This window comes from Bos mutus, chromosome 16 (assembly GCF_027580195.1).
Source record: "Bos mutus isolate GX-2022 chromosome 16, NWIPB_WYAK_1.1, whole genome shotgun sequence".
Classification (NCBI taxonomy): Eukaryota; Metazoa; Chordata; class Mammalia; order Artiodactyla; family Bovidae; genus Bos; species Bos mutus.
This window is the reverse complement of record NC_091632.1, coordinates 22,181,023-22,201,677: the sequence shown is the minus strand read 5'-3', so window position 1 is coordinate 22,201,677 and position 20,655 is coordinate 22,181,023. Positions and strand designations below refer to the sequence as shown.

Below are 20,655 nucleotides of genomic sequence, written 5' to 3'. Positions count from 1 at the left end.
TGCAAAACATTTTGATACATTAAAATGCTACCGGGCCCCCCAAGTCCCCCAAACTTTCAAACAGGAAATGGCTCTGCTACAGAAGAAAGCCAGGCCGGGACCGCGGGCGCCATTGGCAGCCCCATCTCCCAGGCGACCAGAAGCTAACGGCCGCTACGTAGCCGCAGCCCCGCCCTTCCCTCGCGGCGGCGTGGGCCGCTCCCCGCCCCCAGCTCGCTTTCTGCGCATGCGCAGAGCGCTGGCCCCGCCCCCTGGCGCCGCGATCGCAGCCATTTCGCAGCCGCTTTCTTGCAAGTTGCGGTTCGCTCTACCGGTGTCCGTCGCTAAAGGTCGGTGCTACGGACGGTCCTAAGAGGGCTGTGCTCTCGGGCACCAGGAAAGCAGACGAGGGTAAGGGGGAAACTGCCTTGTGGTTTTCGTTGGGCCGGCGTGGGCCCCGCGGCTCTGCAGCCGGGCTTTGTTCGCTGGCGCGGGCGGTGGCGGGTTGGGGTGGGGGTGGGGCGCCGCCCCGCCGGGTTCCCGGATTGCAGGCTGCGCGCTGCCTGCCGCGCTGCGCTGCCGGTGGGGTCGGGGGAGCCGCGTTGTTGCCATGCTTGTTCGCTCAGCCTTTCCCGGCCGGGTCTGCTTAACGGCCAGGCCGCACTTCCTCCTCTGGCCTAGCGCGGCGGCGCGGCTCTCGCCGCAGAGGGGAAGGTGGGGTTGGGGGAGGGGTGAGCCCGCCGAGGCGCCGCGCTCGCCTTAGGGCCCTTCGGTCGTTCAAGCCGCACAGAACCGGCTGTTGTCTCGGAGGCGCTGTCCTGCGGCCGCTGTAGACAGAGAGTAAAGGAGTGAGGCAGCGTCCCGGCCCTTCCTTTCCAGGGGTTGTGGTGGGGGTGGGGAGGCAGTCGGAAAACAGGCGTCTGCAGGTTTCCGTAAAGAGATCGCGAGGAATTAGTGTAAAGGGAGAGAGCCACTTGAGATCGGGTGGCGAGGGCAGGCGTCCCGTAGGAGGTAGATCTTTGAACTGTCGGCCGTAGGGCGGAGGATGCGTCAGCGACGGAGGAGGGAGCAGAACCGCAGAGGCCGAAGGGAGTAGTGAGTGTTAACGGCCAGGCAGGCGTTGGAAACTGAAAGAAGGCCATGTGACTGGAGTGTGGTGAGAATTTAATGGAAGCAAGGATTCGGGGGTAGTAGAGTGGAGGAAGTGGGAATCGTTGAGGACGTCATTCCCGTACTGCAGGTGTGCAGAGGGGTAGCAGGGAGATGGGACACCTGCCTTGGAGGCAGAAGTGGGCAGTGGATGAGCAGTGGACTACCTGGCTGGAAATTCTGGGGCCCCCAGTTAGGAGCTCTGTCTCTTGGGGCAGGTTATTCTTGACTTAGTTTACTCACCTGTAACAAGGAAATAATAATAATGCTTTTCTGCACAGTGTGGTAAAGGCTAAGTAAAATAGTTCACGTGGGTGCTCCTTTAAGGGTACCGACGGGCACATAACAAGGGATAGCTATAGAGGATCTTCAGGGACTGGGTAGGTCCCACACCGTCAGTAACTTGGTGAATGGTGGTGCCATTTGGGCAGATGGGAAAACTGGGCTTGGGGGGAAGAAAAACAGGTTTGGGGAAGAAATTTAAAGTTCTGTTTTGACTGAGATGCCAAGGTAGCATCTAAATGGGTCTGTTAGATGAACTTGGTTTTGGAGGTTAAAAAGACTATGAATGTTTAGTATGTATTTGGTTATCATCAGGGTATAGTTGGTGTTTAATATTATGGAGTTAGATGAAACTACCGAGGGAAGAAGGAATTTGATAGTGTAGTCCTTCATATTCCAAGTTACTCGTTCACCTTGAGGGCTTGTTTTTTTAATTAATTATTCATGGTTGGAAGATATCCTTAGCTTTCCACAGCTTTTCGTTGATTGGGTGTCTCCAGGGTTAACTTAGTTGGCAGACAAAGGTCCACATCATCAAAGCTTGGTTTTTCCAATAGTCAGCTGCAGGCATGAGAGTTGGATCATAAAGAAGGGGGTGGGTGTGTTTGTGGGGTGTGGGAGTATGGTAGTCACTCAGTTGTGTTCCAACTCTTTGTGACCCCATTGACTGTAGCCTACCAGACTCCTCTGTCCATGGAATTATTCTCCAGGCAAGAATACTAGAGTGGGTTGCCATTTCCTTCTCCAGGCGATCTTGCCCACCCAGGGATTGAACCCTGGTTTCCTGCATTACAGGCAGATTCTTTACTGTTAGAGCCCCAAGGAATTGATGCTTTCAGATTGTGGTGCTGGAGAAGACTCTTGAGAGTCCCTAAGAGTGCAGGGAGATCAAACCGCATCCTAAAGGAAATCAAGTATGAATATTTATTGAAAGGGCTGAAGTTGAAGCTCCAGTAGTTTGGCCATCTAAGAGCTCACTCATTGGAAAAGACCCCGATGCTGGGAAAGATTGAAGGCAAAGGAGAACGGGGCTGCAGAGGATGAGATGGTTGGATGGCATCACTGACTCAATGGATTTGAGTTTGAGCAAACTCCAGGAGATAGTGGAGGACTGTCTGCCTGGTGTGCTGCAGTCCATGGAGTCAAAAAGAGTCCGACATGACTTATCAACTGAACAACAGGGTGACTGTGACTACAAAATAAACTTTATACTAAGTCCAGTTTGATGACACAAGACTTAGACTTAATGCTTGAAATGGGGTTTCTTCTCACAACACAGCAAATTGAATTTGTAGTATATTTTCTCTGGTTCTAAATTTAGTCTCAGATACTTAGCTAGTAATTTAAATTCAGATTTTAGACTTAGGCTAAATATCTTTTGCTATCTTATAGGGGGAGTAGAGGGAGAATGTTAACAAGTGCAATATTACATCAAGAAGATATAATATTTTCAAATTTTAATGAATATCAAGGCCTAAAGATTTAGTATAAAATATTTAGGTTCATTAATTATTTTAAGTACTGATTAATTTATGTATTTGGATTTACTAACAATATATTGTGGAGGTATTTGGATTTACTAACAATATATTGTGGAGAAGGCAATGGCACCTCACTCCAGTACTCTTGCCTGGAAAATCCCCGGGATGGAGGAGCCTGGTAGGCTGCAGTCCATGGGGTCCCAAAGAGTCTGACACGACTGAGCGACTTCACTTTCACTTTTCACTTTCATGCATTGGAGAAGGAAATGGCAACCCACTCCAGTGTTCTTGCCTGGAGACTCCCAGGGATGGGGGAGCCTGGTGGCTGCCGTCTGTGGGGTCACACAGAGTCGGACACGACTGAAGTGACTTAGCAGCAGCAGCAGGAACAATATATTGCCTGCAGCTTTGAGGACAGTCTGCTAGGAGACAGTGCAAATGAGGGTAAACTATTGGATTTATATATGAAATAATTGATGACCATTTCTTAATATAATAGTTTGGGTTTGAACTTGCCTCCACGGTGGATAACTTGGAAGTTATGCCAGAGTTTCTTCCCCTGTAAAATGATGATATAGTAGGATCTATCATGTATATTTCTCACAGTTGTGAGGATTAGATAAAACACATAAAGTACCCCTTGTAAAAAGGAGATTACATAAAATCTCTTTTAAGAAAGGGTAAAAATCACATGTAGTTACCTAAAGATAACCATTTGGGGGGGGATAATTCTTTTCCAGTCTTGATTTATTTATGCATACTTTTTGTGTAGTACAAATTATACTTTAGTATTTTTTTTTTTTTTTTTAACAAAATGTGATGGTCCAATTTCATCATTAACATTTCTTAATAGGCAATGTTAATAGCAGCATGATAGAATATCATGGTAGAATATCCTGTGCTTAATATAGATTTTCAGTAAATTTCAGCCATTGGATATTTCCAGATTGGTAATTTCCACTGTTTACTCTTATAAATAATGCTGTTTTTAACTAACTTGTTTCTTAGGTCTGAAGAAGACAGTTGAATCATGGGTGATGTTAAAAATTTTCTGTATGCCTGGTGTGGCAAAAGGAAGATGACCCCATCGTATGAAATCAGAGCAGTGGGGAACAAAAACAGACAGAAATTCATGTGCGAGGTATTAAAAAAATACCGTTTGCATTTATGTGACTTTAAGGCTTATTTTATTATTAAAAGAATAATGTTTTCTGTTTGGAAATATTAATGTGTTGTACATTGGGATATGTCCTTTATTGTGACTTGTCTGCTATTTCTATCTCATTATAAATCATTTTCAAGTGATATGAAATCAGTCATTTTAAAAAAACTTTTGGCTGCACCACACAGCTTGGGGGAATCTCAATTCCCTGACCAGGGGTGGAACCGATGCCCCCTGCAGTGATAGCACTGAGTCCTAACCGCTGGACAGCCAGGGAATTCCCTGAGAGTTACTTTTAAAACAAGTGGTAGGTAAATTATTCTAATTAGAACAATGTGTCTTTCACACTTTATGCACTACCAGTAGTGCAGACTAGAAAAATTGGATTAACTGTCTCTAGTTAGTTACTAATTCCAGTAGAAAGTCGGTGCGTTCTTAACTGCTTAACGTCAGAGTGCTTTAAAATAAATACAGGTAGTTTATTCTTTGGTCTTGTAAAATCAGATTTTAATGTGGAACTTAATGTTGTATTAGAAGAGATTATCTGAGCCACATAAGTTAACATTCTTGCTTTTGGATTAGTTTATCACTGGACAGTATGAATTGAGCATTTTTTATAAGACAGCCTGTGAATTCTTTTAGGTGTGTTGTTTTCACTGTTTATAAAGTATATTTCCAGTAATTAACTGTAATCCCTTAATGGTCTAGTGTGGTATGAATTTTTTAAATCCCAAAATTACCCAGGTCACACTCTGAGTATATTTTTTTCTTGAAGGTTCGAGTCGAAGGATATAATTACACTGGCATGGGTAATTCCACCAATAAAAAAGATGCACAGAGCAATGCTGCCAGAGACTTTGTTAACTATTTGGTTCGAATAAATGAACTAAAGAGTGAAGAAGTCCCGGCTATTGGGGTAAGTATGGCCAAGCACTTGAGACATATAAGATTATGCTAATCCAGCATGTATGGAGGCGCAGCGTGATAGTTTTTCAGTGTTGTTTTCAAATAGTATGTTGATGTGTTCCTTAGTGAACCTTGGGGGTGAGTTGTTTTCTCAGAGAACTGGGATGATTTCCTGAAGATTTGGATTTCATTTTCATTATGTACCTGACTTGGGGATTCCCTTTAGTCTGTATGTCTTAGGGTTTTACATATTGTGTTCATTCAAAACTGATTTTTCAGAGCCTGTTGTATTTTGTGTACTTCAAAAATAACATTTTAAACAATATAAAAATCAGTAACATTTTAAGATGCATTTGCTCCCATTGACATTTTCTTAGAGTTAAAATAGTATTTGGTACAGTAGAATATCATTCTTGTGTTTTTGATACCGTAATTATTTTTAATTACATTGTGTGTATGCAGCAAAAGTTTTAAAAAATAAACTTATTAACTAAAAAGTGAAAGTTCGAATTTTCACAAAAACAGTGGTATTGCTGATGTTTTTAAAAAGTCATAAATTATGAAAAAAATCACATTATGATTTAAGCAGATGCCTTAGGTATTACATGAAACATCCAGTTTTTATAAAACCTTTAGAATACAAAAACCCAAAGGTTTTTGTATTCTAACTTGTTTATAAAGGTAAAAATACATGTTTTTTACCTTTCCATTGCATTTACCCAGGAATTGAGTTTACTTTCTAGTATGGTGTACCGCTATATAATTACAAGATTTTTAATTAGTTTGCTTGAGCCATCTGTGAAACAAAGAGATTGGACAAGACGACCTTGATTCTTTTTCAAATGTTTGACCCATTGGCCTTTGTTCCATGTGTTATGACCTATTCTAGTTGTGTGTTTTGGTTTTGTTTTTTTTTAAGCCTTTTCCTAGGTCTGTTGGTGGCAAGCTCTTTGATTTCTTTTATGTAAAAATGTTTTTGTTTTACCTTGAATAGAAGATGACGCAATTCTGAGGTGCCAGTTTTCTCTGAGCACTTCAGAGATCATGTTGCACTGTTGTCTGACTTCCGTTGTCTGATGAGAAGTGGGCAGTAATCAAATCATTTCCGCCTGTATGTGTTTTCTTTGGTTGCTTTATTTTTTTCTTTGGTTTCCAGTAGCTTGGCTATGATGTTTTCTTTGTACTCATCCTGCTTGGAGTTTGCTGAAATTCTTGAATCTGTAAATTTATGTCTTTCATCAAATATGGGAAACTTTTGGTTATTTTTTTTTTTCCCAGATATTTCTTAATTTTTTCTTCTTCTTTTTCTGGGACTTTCATGTTAACGTTATATGAGAAACCTTTTGAAACTATTTTGGAGGTCCTGGACAGTCTTTTTATCTTCCTTTCTCTAATTTTCCGATTGGATGATTTCATGTGTATGTTCAGTTTATGTTAAAGATAATCAGTATCTTCAAGTTCACTGATGGTTTTCTGTTGGTTCCGTCAGTCCCCACCGCCACCCCCACCCCCCCTCCCCCCGCCAATACTTTTTTTATTATTTCTAAGTTTATTGCCTTTTTTTTTTAAACAGGTTTTGTTTTTCTGGTGGCATTTCTTTTCATCCATTATAAGCATACATTCATAATATGACTGAATTTCTTGTATAGCATTGAGCATAGTTACAATAGCTGCTTTAAAATTCTTAACTGCTAATCCTAGCATCGGGGCCATCTCAGGGTTGGGCTCTGTTGATTGTGCTTTTGAGATTTTTCCTCTTTGTATGTCAAATGATTTTGCATTATATCCTGGGCATTGTGACTATTATATTTTGGAGACTAAATAATGTTAGACCTCCAAAAAGTATTTATTTTGTCATTGTGTTGTCAAGCAGTTAATTTAGACGGACTTACGCGCCAGCACTATCTTTTAAGTGATAGTTCAAATCTCACTTCAGTTTTCTGATCCTGTGCTAGGAGGCTTGAAATCTCTGCTACGTATATATAGTTTAAAGGTTAGCCAGAGATTTGGGGAAAGTTTATACGCAGAGTTTGGGATTCCTCTTTGTTTCCTTTCTGGGATTTCTTTCTCACTTTCTAGCAGCTTTGGTTTCCCCAAATTCTTATCCTTTGATACTTCCGGCCAGAAAGACTGGGTTTTCTGTTGAGTTTTAGCTGTCTGAGATGGTCTTCCTTAGTAATAAAAGGCATAATAAGCTGGAATTATACTTTCTATTTTTTGCTTTCTCATTTCAAGTTCCTTCTAGAGTTTGCCAGATTTTGTTCACTTTTTAGTGCCCGTGTATAGCTGAGGAGAGTTTTAGGGGTTTTTTTTTTTCCTGGAGTTCATGTTACCTGCAGGAGTTAGTATAGTAGGAGCTACTGGGCCATACCAGGAATAGTATCCTATTTTCAATTTTTTCTTGTTAGCATTGTAACACATTGAGATCTTTTCCGTTAAGGCTCCAGCTATGCATTTTCTACTTTGTCCCTCACTTCTACACTGGCCTTCTTGCAATTCATCAAATAGGCTAGCACCTTTTCCATCCCAAGACTTTGGTGCTTGACTATTCTTTCTGCCTAGAGTGCTCTTCCCCAGCCATCCTGTTGAAAATTACAAATCTCCTGTTAGCCTGGTGGCCCATCTCCTTTCATTATTTTATTTTTCTCCACAGCACTTACTAAATTCTAGGCTGGTGCTTCTCAACTGGGAGTGATCTTGTCCCCCAGGCATGTTTGGCAATATGTGGAGACATTTTTGTTACAACTGGAAGGGGATGGTGGCATTATTGACATCTAATGGGTAGAGGCCAGGGTTGCTGCTAGACATCATACAATATATAGGAGAAAGCTTCCTGAAACAAAGAATCATCCAACCCAAAATGTCATTTATACTGAGTTTGAGGACCCCTCTTTTAATCTATTTTTCTACCCCTAGATCCTCATACTATAGTTCATGAGAGCAGAAGATGGGGTAGGGTTGGGGGTTCCTCTGGTCCATACAGTAGGCACTTAGTATGTTTCGGTTAGATGAATGAGGGATGAACTTGGGAAAATGTTATATCACAAGCAAATCTTTGCCATACCATCTGTATTTTACCTCCCCATCCTCACCAAACCCTGCTTGTGTCACTTCACTTGCCCTTTCACGCAGCAGAATGTACTTGCCAAAAATGACTGATTTCTAAATGCCAAGGATACTTAAACTTTTTTTTTTATCATGGAAAATGTCAGATGTGTGTCAGAGTAAAACTAGGAATAATATCACAAACCCCTGTGTTACAACACTTTTCACCATGACCAGTCATGATTCATCTCTTAATTTCTATCTACCTTCTTCCTTTGGGATTATTTTGTGGCAAATCCCAAACATCCTGTCATTCATCTGTTACTACTTCAGTTTGTATTCTAAAAGGTAATCCTTTTAAAAAACACAGCAATTCCATTATCAAACCAAAAAAAATTAATAGTTTCTTAACGTCCCCAAACACCCAATCAGTACTCAGATTTTCCTGATTGTTCCATGAGTCCATTTTTAGTAGTTTATTTAAATTACATTCCAGATGTTGTCTGATGCTACAGTTAATTGATGTCTGGTGTTCTCATCACTAGATTCTCTCTCCCTCCCCCTCTCTAATTTTTCTTTGGAATTCATTAAAGAAAGCATGTTATTTATTTTTTAGTTTCCCACACTTTAGATCTTGCAGATACAGCCCCCTTGTATCATAAAGTATTTCTCTGTTCCTCTGTTTCTCATAATTGGTGGTTAGAGACTTGATCAGATTTCAGTTTGATTGGAGTAGAGGGGCGGGCACAGGAAATCTCTGATGAAGAGATTTGAAGTCTGATGAAAAGATGAAGTCTACCTGTACTGATGGGGTTTTGTGTTTTTTACTGTTACTTACAATGCTAAAATGAACAGCCTATGTATTATGCATGTGTATACATACAACTTTTTGTATTTTTGCTTATCTGTCTTGGGGAGAGATTTGTTGAAATGGAATTGCTGGATCAAAGGATATTGCATATGTGCTTTTGCAGGCTGTTACCATTTTCTTTCTCTGTAGGATAAGAGTTTAATTATTTTGGATTTCCACCATTTCAGTCATTTCCAGTGGTTCTCAGCAGACAGTTTTGGCATGTCCCCCCAGTCCCCATTGATTGCATTTTTGACTAAGAACAGGGGGAGGGTTGCTACTGGCATCTAGTTGGTAGTCCAGGGATATTGCTAGACATCCCGTGATCAAAGCATCATTCCCGCTTTGGCCCAGCTGGTTCATTCTTACTGGAGCTGTTAGTAATTGCCCTCCACTCTTCCCCAGTAGTGTATTGGACACCTTCCATCCTGGGGGCTCATCCTTCAGGGTCATATCTTTTTGCCTTTACATACTGTTCATGGGATTCTCCAGACAAGAATACTGGAGTGGGTTGCCATTTCCTCCTCCGGTGGATCATGTTTTGTCAGAACTCTTCGCTATGACCTGTCCACCTTGGGTGGCCTTGCACAGCATGGCTCATAGCTTTATTGAGTTATGCAGAAAGGTAAATGATGTATACAGCATAAAGTGATCCCAGTTTTTGTGTGAAAATTATATTCATCTACATAATTACATAATCTCCAGAGAGAAAATAATGGATATTTTTACTACCCTTACCTTTTCTGCCTGAAATGAGAACATAATAGTTTTATAATACTGAAAGCCAACAATATTAATATTATGAGGAAAAGAGGGGGTGACACATGGACCTCCTCTGAGTTTTAAAGAATTGAATGGTCTCTGAAGGCAAAGTTACTGACCTTGCCTTGACTTTTCCTCTTGCAGGTAGCACCCCCTACACCCTCAGCTACTGATTCCTCTGATACCACAGCAGAGGATGGAGGTGTACCAGGAAACCTGGGAGGACCTCTTCCTCCACACCTGACTCTCCAAGCAGGTAAGGACTTGAATGTGTGCACATGACCGAGAATAAGATAGACTGTCTTGCACAGTCATCTTTTTCTCACTCGGACAGGTAGAAATAACTATTCTGAAGTCCTAATGTGGAGAGAACCCAAGATCTTCATAAGTTTGCAGATACTACCAGGTTATTTAATCTCTTAAAAACTGGTACAGCTCAATTACTTTCTGTCAATAGATTTTGATCTCTGGATAGATTTTGCACAGGCTAGAATATTTGGTTAAAGGGGTTTTATTTACTGCCCTTTCTTGTCTTTAACTTGATTCCTACCAAATATTGTAGGCTTGTTTGTTTGCCATATGGGTCCCGGTCACTGCTGAATTCTGTGTATATCAAAACCTTCATTAGTGTGTCCACTGTTGGGTCAGTTACCTGGAATATTTGTCAAATTACCTATGTCTCAGATCCAGTGTTTATGAAACAAGGATAACAATGTTTACTTACAAGATTATTTGAGTAAACTTTTAAAAAGTATTAATAAACAGTTTTAGGCAATATTAACTACAATTTTTACTCTGCTTTCTCATTAAAATTCATCACTTTTTAACACCTTTTTAACTTATTTCCATCTCTAGCACTAGCATGTAGCTTTCTTTCAGGGTCATATCTAGTGAAGAAACAGTTACCATTTAGTCAGTTATTACATATGTAACAACTTAAAACAGAGCTACATGATAATGTATGCCAGGTTATCAGTCACTTATGATCATTACTAGCAGCACCCTGCTGCATACCATCTTTACAGTTAGCAATTTTAGACCTGTATTCAGTGAGGTAACACTTTATGTGAGAGATTTCAGGTCTATTTCCAAATAACTAAAATCTTGAATTTCTAATAATAAAGCTCTGAAATCTAAATTAGGAGTGGTTTTAAAAAATACTAAGGGTGTTTGTACAATTTGATATGTTAAAATAACATCATTTTCTTTCCATAATAGAAAATAATTCTGGAGGTGGGGGCTCTGGCTATGTGCCCACCTGGGATCGAGGTGCCAACTTGAAGGATTATTACTCAAGAAAAGAAGAACAGGAAGTCCAAGCGGTAAGGCTATATATAACCCTGTATTACATCTCCTAGAGTGTGATTTAGGACTTGGTTCATGGCACAGTTTGAAATATTTGCAACTTTATAATTTAGTGATTGTTTTAATTATTTGAGACTGATAGTTCACACAAAACACCATAAACCTAAGCTACCTGTTAATTCTGGTCAGTAGAATTGCCTGTGAAATAAAACTGTTTTTCCCTGGTATTAATAAAATGTCTCTTCATCTGCTTTGTAGGAAACTTAGTTGCCTCAGTAAACCTCATTTCTTGAGCACTTGCAGTAAAAGTGCTTTGATAAGATAGCTTACTTTGCTAACTTGGTAGATACTTTATTTTTTTGGCTGTGTGCAGCATGCAGGATCTTAATTCCCTAACCAAGGATCAGACCCATGCCCTTGTAGTGCAGTCTTAACCACTGGACCACCAGTGAAAATCCTTTCACTTTATTTGTTTAAAGTTTTTAAACCAGCCTAAAGAAATTGGTCAAAGGTTTCTTAGGAACAGTTTAAATGTGTAATGCATTAACCAATAGCTTGTTCATGTGATAGGACCGTCACATGGAGTAAGAACTAGTTCTGGCTCAGTTTTGACTAGGATTAAAAGCTGTTAAAAGACAACTTCCGCACTTTTAAAGCATGGTACAAAGAAATTGTTGTTATAGAACTGTGTATCTTAAATCTACATAGCATCCTGAAGCCAAGTTTAATTATTGACTCAACAGACCCTTGAATCTGAAGAAGTGGATTTAAATGCTGGACTTCATGGAAACTGGACCTTGGAAAATGCTAAGGCTCGTCTGAACCAATATTTCCAAAAAGAAAAGATTCAAGGAGAATATAAGTACACGCAAGTGGGTCCCGATCACAACAGGTTTGCTTGTTTCACTCTTTTCCTTCTATAGTAAGTTAGGGTTTTGTAGAGTTATTGTTCTGTTCTTGTACGTGGCATCTGGTTCAGTTTGTGGATGAGTAGAAAATGGTGAAAAGATATGTTATAATGACCGAGAAAAATTGTCACTGATGTGTAATGTACAGTTTGCTAAGGTTTTCTCTTAGGAGTGTGATTTTAAGAATAAAATCACAAAAATTTTCTGTTTAAGAATAAAATCTGCAAAAAATCTGCTCTTTGTGTTGCTAGACTTCTGGTTCTCGTATGAATCTGAGAGGCAAAAGCCTCAGTAGTAGCCTCAAGTAGTGGTTTGTCCATGTTTGACTTAAAAGTCAGCCAGAGGTAGTAAGTTTGTTGTTCTCTGTGGTGTTAGAAGCAGTTATAATGTTTATTTCTTTAACGTGTCAAGTTAGACACTTCGAGTCTTCAGAGATAGATGGTGTTACATCTAGAACCAAATTTCCCATCGGCTTTGAAAGTTGCCTGTGTTCGAGTCCTATTAGTGACGTTTTAAGGGCCTGTTGTGAAGCTGAAGGAGAGCCTCCATCTTTGTATGTGAGTTAAATTTGGCACACTTTTGTTCTGTTAAATTTCATAAACTGAACATACAAGGAGGAGGAGGTTCTCACAGTGACAGTATGTTTCTCAGCCTGCTTGCTGTTCTTCCTGAGAGCATTCCAGGGTGTAGTAATTATTACTCCCAGGAAGGCTCATATGGATAAGATTCTTCTGGGGGCACTAATATTTTATTGAAAGGGAGGGGATGTTTTAATGAAAATCTGGATGATTTAATTTGCTGTCCTTATATGAACTAAGTCAAAATGCATCAAAACTGTTTTCTTTAAAAATCAAAGTGTTGCATCTAGCAACCCTAAAATAATTATTACTGAAATAAAACTTTGATATTGCTCAAAATCATGTTCAGAGCATGGTTCCCCCTGCTTCCCAATGTTTTATTCAATTCTGAATTCTCAAATACTTAATTTTGACATCTGACTTTATTAAACCATCAGAAATTATAAAAGAAAGATTGGTTTGTTGATGATTTTTTTTTTTCAAATTTTGTTTTTCTACACTGATTGGGCTTAGTAGCTCTTGATAACTTGAAGGGCAGTTAGATAATTTAAGTATGCCTGAAACTTACTGTAAATTTTTTTAAATATCTTAATTGATTCTGATACAAAGAGTTAAAGAATTCAGGCTATGACAAGGAAGGCAGAGGCAGTTGGGGGAGCTTGGACAGCATTGCTCTTTGTATGTCCTTTAAAGGCATAACAGACAGCAACACTAGAGGTCTGTGTTCATACACACATGTGCTGCTGCTTAGGCTGAACTAAGCAATCACATGGGAAACTATTGTAAACTGATTTCTGGTGTTGCTGTTCCCCCCTAGGTGGAGGAGAATGAGATTGAGTGCTGACTTTAAGCCTGGCTGAGAAACATACTGGCATCGGTGTCATTAATGAAAGGGTGGATGTTGTTTCCCTGAAAGCCAGTGGCCTTTGACCCCTGAAGCCGCTGTGCCTGAAGGTCAGTTCACGAGGTATAGGAAGGAATCTTAACATTTTTTTTTTGTAAGTCTCACCTGACCTTTTATTCACAGCACAAAGCCAAGGTTAGAATATACCTGAGCAATGGAAAGATCAGAAAGCATAGTTTCCAAAGGGCAATTTTCCCCTTTTTAAAGCCCAAATTTATTCCCTAGTATCTGCTAGCTATTTTAGCTATAGTTTTCAAAAATATTTTGTTCTCCGAGACTTGACTTATATAAACTAATTTTTTTTTTTTTGTTATTAAGGGCTACTTCCAACTGCAGGCAGATAGCAGACCTCTGTCTCCAGCCACTGACATGGGCTCGGTGTTCTTACTCCCATGTGTATGTGGGCATACAAGCCTATTTTTAGCTGATCGTAACAGACTGAAATCATTAGTGGGTGGCCCATGCAAAGAATCGTAAAACAACCACAACTATAGTTTAAGGAGAGTATTGGACTTACTTTATTTCTTGGCCTCAAGCTAAGTGGAAAATTCCTTTTCACTGAATGTTTTCTAGCTATTCAGACTGCAGCCTTGAAATACAGTTTAAAGTAAGTAAATGTGGAATCAGAGCTCCTAACATTTTCTTTCCATGAACAGTTGGCTCATCAGGTTTGATTACAGCTGTCTCATGCCGTGCTGTGCATTATTTGACGTTTATATACTTCATTTGTTCTAGGAGTGAACAGAAATGTTTACAGTGGTTTTTTGCTTTGATTTGCCTAAGCAGTTGGAAAGCCTGATTTAAGAATCCTGGATTTAATAATTCTAATGGTGAAATTTCTAACCTTGTTTGTATATGTTGTTACAGGAGCTTTATTGCAGAAATGACCATTTATATCAAGCAGATAGGCAGAAGTAAGTGTTACTGCTTTCCTGATATTCTGAGTCTTGTATAGCTTAGTAGTATTCATTATAAAGTCTTGAGCCACATGTATTATTAATTTGACAGAGTCCATGCTATAAGGTACCATTTAGGGTGTATTAGAATATTAGTGATTAGCAGGCCCAGTTTCCCAGTTTTACATGTTGAAAGATTGTGCTAGCATTGTATTTCAAAGGGTAAGAGGTGGTAGGCTGCTGAGGAATGTGCCAGTGTCAATTAATCTTTCCATTGATACAGAAAAGATACAGCTCCTTCAGGTAAAACTTAGTGACATTTAGAAAGGAGTTAATCAGATGATAGGATTTGAGGTCTAAAGGCGAATGTGAGCATTTAAGTGTCACAGAGTCAAGAAAGAAAGTTGAGAAAGTTACTCTTAAGGCATTTAAGGAACCAACTGGGGTTATTCATAAAGGAAGTAAAAAGACAAGCATGAGCATGTATTCTTTATTCTTAGTAAGTTTAAAAGCAGGCAGTGTGTCATGCTTGAAAGTAAAGAATAGCTCTGTGTACCTGATTTTGTCTCTAACAAGTTTAATGATTTCAATGAAATCATACCTGTGTTTCTGGGACTCAGTTTACCTCACTACAAGTTGAGAGAAGTGGGAAAAGATTCTTTCCAGCTTGAGAATTACGCACTTAGGTGTAGTGGATAATTCTTATGACTTAAGTGTAGTGTGTCAAAAACTTAGAAAATCAAGTCTTTGAAAGAAGCACTAGGAGATGATGTTGAATTTTTTTAATCCTAGACTTTTAAGAATACTTTGAGTGGATAGGAGTTTTAAGCTTTTTGGAACACAGCTACAGTCATTTGTTTACATCAGGGAATAGCAAACTTAGTAGAAGTCCAGATAAATATTTTAAGCTTGGTGGGTCAAATATATAACACATTATTATTTCTGTCTTATATTTATGAACTCTCTACAAACATGATAACATTTCTGGTTCCGGGGCCCATAGTCAAACTCTAGTTGAAGTGTTCTTAGTAAATGGCTTCACTCTTGAGAGACAGAATTGAGTAACTGTGACAGAGATTATATGGCCTTAAAGCCTGAAATATTTTTTGACCCTTAATAGAAGAAAATTGCTTGACTCCTGGTCTGGACACTTTGGACCCATTTTTATTCCTTTGATTTGCTTTTTAATCCTTTATTTTTCAGAAGTTAAATTCTTCCTGTTTTAATGCTATATGATGTTAATAATGACAGCTTCGTTAAAATAGTTTATTTGCTTTTAATGTAAAGATTTGTATGTGGTATGTGTCTTAGTGTGTGCCTCTAACCAGGATGGTCAGCTGTTAATGGTATTGGTTTGAGTTAGCAGTTAGAATGAAAAGGAGCTTAGAACTCTTACTCCCGTATTTTAGGTCAGCTTTTGTACCCTAACCTTCTAGTTGCTTATGATGAGATGTTTCTGTACTTAGACAATTGATCTTTTTCTCTTTGGTAATTTTGAACTTAAATTATAGGGATTTTTGCACGTGAACATGGATCAAATAAAAAACTGGCAGCACAGTCCTGTGCGCTGTCACTTGTCAGACAACTCTACCACCTTGGAGTGATTGAACCATACTCTGGACTTACAAAGAAGAAAGAAGGAGAGACAGTGAGTCTTTAGACTTAGTAGCCCAGAGATAATATGAGATTCAGTTTTGCTGTTGTTTAGTCACTAAGTCTTGTCCCACTCTTTGTGACGCCATGGACTGTAGCCCGTCAGGCTTGTCTGTCCATGGGATTTCCCAGGAAAGAATACTGGAGTGGGTTGCCATTTCCTTCTCTAGGGGATCTTCCTGACCCAGAGATCAAACCCTGGTCTCCTGCATTGGCAGGCAAATTCTTTACTGCTGAGCCACCAGGGAAGCCCGTGAGATTCAGTTCAGCTTCTGTTTAATATTTGGCTAAAGGTGTTTGATCATTGTAGGACTCTTGCCTCAAGAAATGGAAATGGCCTTACTCCTCATCATTAAAGTAATTCTTTCACCAGGGAACTGACTTCTTGTTGGCTTTAGGTCTACTGTAGGCCTAGTATCGACTCCATGCTCTTACCCTCCCGTAGTAAATCCGAGTAGTGTTCATATGTATGTTACACGGTTCTGATGACTCTCCCTTTTCTGTAGGTGGAGCCTTACAAAGTGAACCTTTCTCAAGATTTGGAGCATCAGCTGCAGAACATTGTTCAAGAGTTAAATCTTGAGATCGTGCCCATAGTAAGCATACAGCTACTTAGTTCTTCACCTTTGTATTGACCTTCTTCAGTCAGACAAGCAACTGATATTTTTGGTTTTGTTTGTTTTTTTTTAATAGCCTGAAGATCCCTCTGTGCCTGTTGCACTCAACCTTGGCAAACTGGCTCAGTTTGAGCCATCTCAGCGGCAAAACCCAGTGGGTGTGGTTCCTTGGTCACCGCCACAATCCAACTGGAATCCTTGGACTAGCAGCAACATTGATGAGGGGCCTCTGGCTTATGTGAGTGCAACACTGTTGTTGAGATCAGACTTCTGTGTTTTATTTTTGAACATATTTCATTAGGATGTCTAGTTTTAAAGAAATGAATTCAGCTTCATTTTTTTGAAGCTGAATTACGCTTTTGTGTGACTATTGCTTTCCCATTTTACAGGCTACTCCCGAACAAATTAGCATGGACCTCAAGAATGAGTTAATGTATCAGCTGGAACAGGATCGTGATTTGCAAGCAGTAAGTGAAGTATTTAAACATATGGTGCTTAAGAGCTTCAAAACAGTGAATAATATATTTTTGCCCTTTCTAGGAAGGCAAATTAAAGATACTAATCTAACTGATAATCCTAGTTACCTCTGAGGATAGGAGTAGTGAGTTAAGGGCCTGTTGTTCTTAATGTAAATGAAGAGATGGAGTATAATAACTTTCCATGTGTGTGTGTTTTGGTGTTTTCTGAGTAAAGCGACTTAAAATGTTTAGAAGAAAGGTAATGTATTTGTAATGTCCAGAATAAAAATGAGGAAAATAAGGATGCGGATAAGGCCAAAAGATATTGTTCAGAAATTTAATGGAAAGAGGCTATTCAATTAGAGGTGTGTGTGTGTGTATATATATATATATATATACACACACTTTTATCAAAAAGTATTTTCTGAGTATTAAGCCAGTGGGAAGGAGTAACTTTTCCTAGAGATGGCAGGTTTGGTTTGTGGTTTTTGTGTGTTTTTTTTTTTTTTTCAGAATTAAAATAGTTGCTTCTGATATGTATGTTGGTGGACATGTGAAGTGTAACTTTTCTAATACAGGTCTTACAGGAGAGAGAGTTACTGCCTGTGAAGAAATTTGAAAGTGAAATCCTGGAAGCAATTAGTCAGAATCCAGTTGTCATTATTCGAGGTGCTACTGGATGTGGTAAAACCACACAGGTTCCCCAGTTTATTCTAGATGACTGTATCCAGAATGACCGAGCAGCTGAGTGTAACATTGTAGTAACTCAGGTAAGTAACAAGCCAGTTTATGAGGCATGTGCCTGTTGTGAATAGTGTTTGAGAGGTGGAAACATCTAGAAGGCCAGAGCATTCCTAATTCTTTGATCAGCTTCCCTTTGTAGTGACATAAAATTCTGAAAGTTGTAGAGCATTAGGCCCCTTTAAGTTAAAAACAGAAAAAAGGCATGAAAAGAATTTAACTTTTGTGTTAATCTCTGGTATCTTTCACTGATAAGGTAAACTGAACCATATGGTAGATTCTTACTGTCTGGGCCTGAAGGGAGTCTTTGAGCCTCATTTCAGTTCAGTCGCTCAGTCGTGTCCGACTCTTTGCAACCCCATGGACTGCAGCATGCCAGGCCTCCCTGTCCATCACCAACTCCCGGAGTTTACTCAAACTCATGTCCATTGAGTCGGTGATGCCATCCAACCAGCTCATTTCTGCCACCCCCTTCTCCTCCTGCCTTCAATCTTTCCCAACATCAGGGTCTTCTCAAATGAGTCAGTTTTTCTCATCAGGTGGCCAAAGTTTTAAGAGTTTCAGCTTCAGCAGCAGTCCTTCCAGTGAATATTCAGGACTGGTCTCCTTTAGGATGGACTGGTTGGATCTCCTTGCAATCCAAGGGACTCTCAAGAGTCTTCTCCAACACAGTTCAAAAGCATCAATTCTTCAGTGCTCAGCTTTCTTTATAGTCCAACTCTCACATCCATACATGACTACTGGAAAAACCATAGCTTTGACTAGACAGACCTTTGCAGGCAAAGTATTGTCTCTGCTTTTTAATATGCTGTCTAGGTTGGTCATAACTTTTTTTCCAGTAAGCAAATGTCTTTTAATTTTATGGCTGCAGTCACCATCTTCAGTGACTTTGGAGACTGAAAAACTGAAGTCTGTCACTGTTTCCATTGCTTCCCCATCTGTTTGCCATGAAGTGATGGGACCAGATGCCATGATCTTAGTTTTCTGAATGTTGAGTTTTAAGCCAACTTTTTCATTCTCCTCTTTCACTTTCATCAAGAGGCTCTTTAGTTCTTCTTTGCCTTCTGCCACAAGGGTGGTGTCATCTGCATATCTGAGGTTATTGATACTTCTCCTGGCAATCTTGATTCCAGCTTGTGCTTCATCTAGCCCAGCGTTTCTCATGATGTACTCTGCATATATGTTAAATAAGCAGGGTGACAGCATATAGCCTTGACATACTCCTTTCCCAGTTTGGAACCAGTCTGTTGTTCCATGTCTAGTCCTAACTGTTGCTTCCTGACCTGCATATAAATTTCTCAAGAGTCAGTCAGGTGGTCTGGTATTCCCATTTCTTTGGGCCTAAAATAAGGTAAAACTGAGAGTACTTTGTCCTTAAGTTTGCATTCAAAGCTTGATTCTCTTTTTATCTTATCACCATAAGGTTCAATAAAAACCAATCAGAACAAGAGTAGACAAGATAGAAAAACAGATAAATGATTGACTTTAGCAGAATGCTTATTATATGCTGGGTTCTGTTGTAAACAATTGATATTTTTGAGCTCATTTAAAGTTTATGACTCTTAAGATGTAAGTACTGTATCATTTAGTATTTTTCTTTCAGTAACTTGAGGCACAAAGAGATTTAAAAATTGCCCAAGATTAACACAGGAAGTGGTTGAAACTAGTATTCACAACCAGTCTGCCTTCAGTGTTCCCCATTTTGACTGCCACGTTCGGTTACCTTACCACTTATAAGCAATGCTAGCAAGTCTGTCCCACGATTAGGGAAGAGCTAATTACCTTTCCAAGTCTTCTTAGGTAAAGTGGTTCCTGTCAGCTGTAACCCTGTACTTCTGGCATTTGGAAGGAGAGCGTCGCAGGTAGCCGGATACCACCTCCTAGGCTGACTAGGGTTGACTTAGGGATTCTTAACCTGGAAAGTATAATTGATACTCAGGGGAGTGTCTTAAACCTTGAAATAGCGCCCCCCCCCACCCCCCAAAAAAATTGTGCATATACATTTATGTGGACATGTGCAAACCATGCTTTTAATGTGTCTGAAATGAATATATGTCTTAAAATTGCCCTGTATATTTTATAGGAGAGTTGGGTTTGGGGAGGATCTAAAAATCTTGACTGAAGAAATGCATTTAAAATTGATATTGTAAGCTTGAAGAGATAGGATAGGTGTCCATTTTTCTGGGATAGGACCCTTAGCTTTTTTCTTCTCAAACTATTCCTTGATTGCCTTTCTCCCCAAACTAGCTATGATTTCTTTGCCTCACAGGAGACGTTCTAACTCCCAACTACAGCTATCAGTAAAGGACCCTTCCTCTTAATACTTACCTTTCGGGAGACCTGTTGTTCAGGAGGATGCCGTTTTACAGAACATTTGAGTTCTGTTCTGCCCTCCCTGTGCTACCACTTTCCATTTACACTCAGAACAATCCAGCAATGTAGGCAAAAATGCAGACTCCCAACAAATGAGCTGAACACCTGTATTTTCACTCAGAAGTTGTTTGCATGTCATGAGTAGGAAAAAACTTAACTCCTGCCCCAGTAGGAAGTGATACTTTTCACCTTCTATCTGATTTACCAAATCCAAGTTGTTCCAGACAAAAATGGCTTCTGTTTGTTCTAGACAGAATAGTTTCTGTAATATGGTCTTCAACTTTGTATGATTTGCTCACTAACTTGTGCCCCCTCCCAAATAAACTTGGACAGTTCCAGTGGGCTTCATCTGTAAAATGCACAGATTTCTATAAGTAGGCTGTAACAAACGGCAGCCCACTCCGGTACTCTTGCCTGGAGAATCCCAGGGACGGGGGAGCCTGGTGGGCTGCCGTCTATGGGGTCGCACAGAGTCGGTCGCTACTGAAGTGACTTAGCAGCAGCAGCAACAAATATAAAACCAAGGAAACTAGTGTGGAATGGTGGATCAAGGGTTATTCTCTCCTTGCATATAAAACAGCTTTCATTTATTCACTAGTTTTCCTT

The 20,655-nt window shown here is 39.7% G+C and overlaps 1 protein-coding gene across 2 annotated transcripts in view; it reads left to right on the top strand.

The window, feature by feature from the left end:
- Window positions 1–248: 248 nt before the first annotated feature.
- Window positions 249–20,655, top strand: part of DHX9 (DExH-box helicase 9) — a 41,830-nt gene continuing 21,423 nt past the window's right edge. Inside the window, exons 1-12 of one of the 2 annotated variants that reach the window (XM_005910136.3) lie at window positions 249–390; window positions 3,900–4,032; window positions 4,829–4,969; window positions 9,761–9,872; window positions 10,835–10,938; window positions 11,665–11,813; window positions 14,179–14,225; window positions 15,719–15,855; window positions 16,367–16,456; window positions 16,554–16,715; window positions 16,867–16,944; window positions 17,514–17,705. In XM_005910136.3, the coding sequence (XP_005910198.1) occupies window positions 3,922–4,032; window positions 4,829–4,969; window positions 9,761–9,872; window positions 10,835–10,938; window positions 11,665–11,813; window positions 14,179–14,225; window positions 15,719–15,855; window positions 16,367–16,456; window positions 16,554–16,715; window positions 16,867–16,944; window positions 17,514–17,705 (1,323 nt within the window). In that variant the 5' untranslated portion in view covers window positions 249–390; window positions 3,900–3,921. Of the gene's footprint in view, window positions 391–3,899; window positions 4,033–4,828; window positions 4,970–9,760; window positions 9,873–10,834; window positions 10,939–11,664; window positions 11,814–13,224; window positions 13,362–14,178; window positions 14,226–15,718; window positions 15,856–16,366; window positions 16,457–16,553; window positions 16,716–16,866; window positions 16,945–17,513; window positions 17,706–20,655 lie in introns of those variants that run through there. The other variant, XM_070384828.1, reaches the window with a different exon arrangement.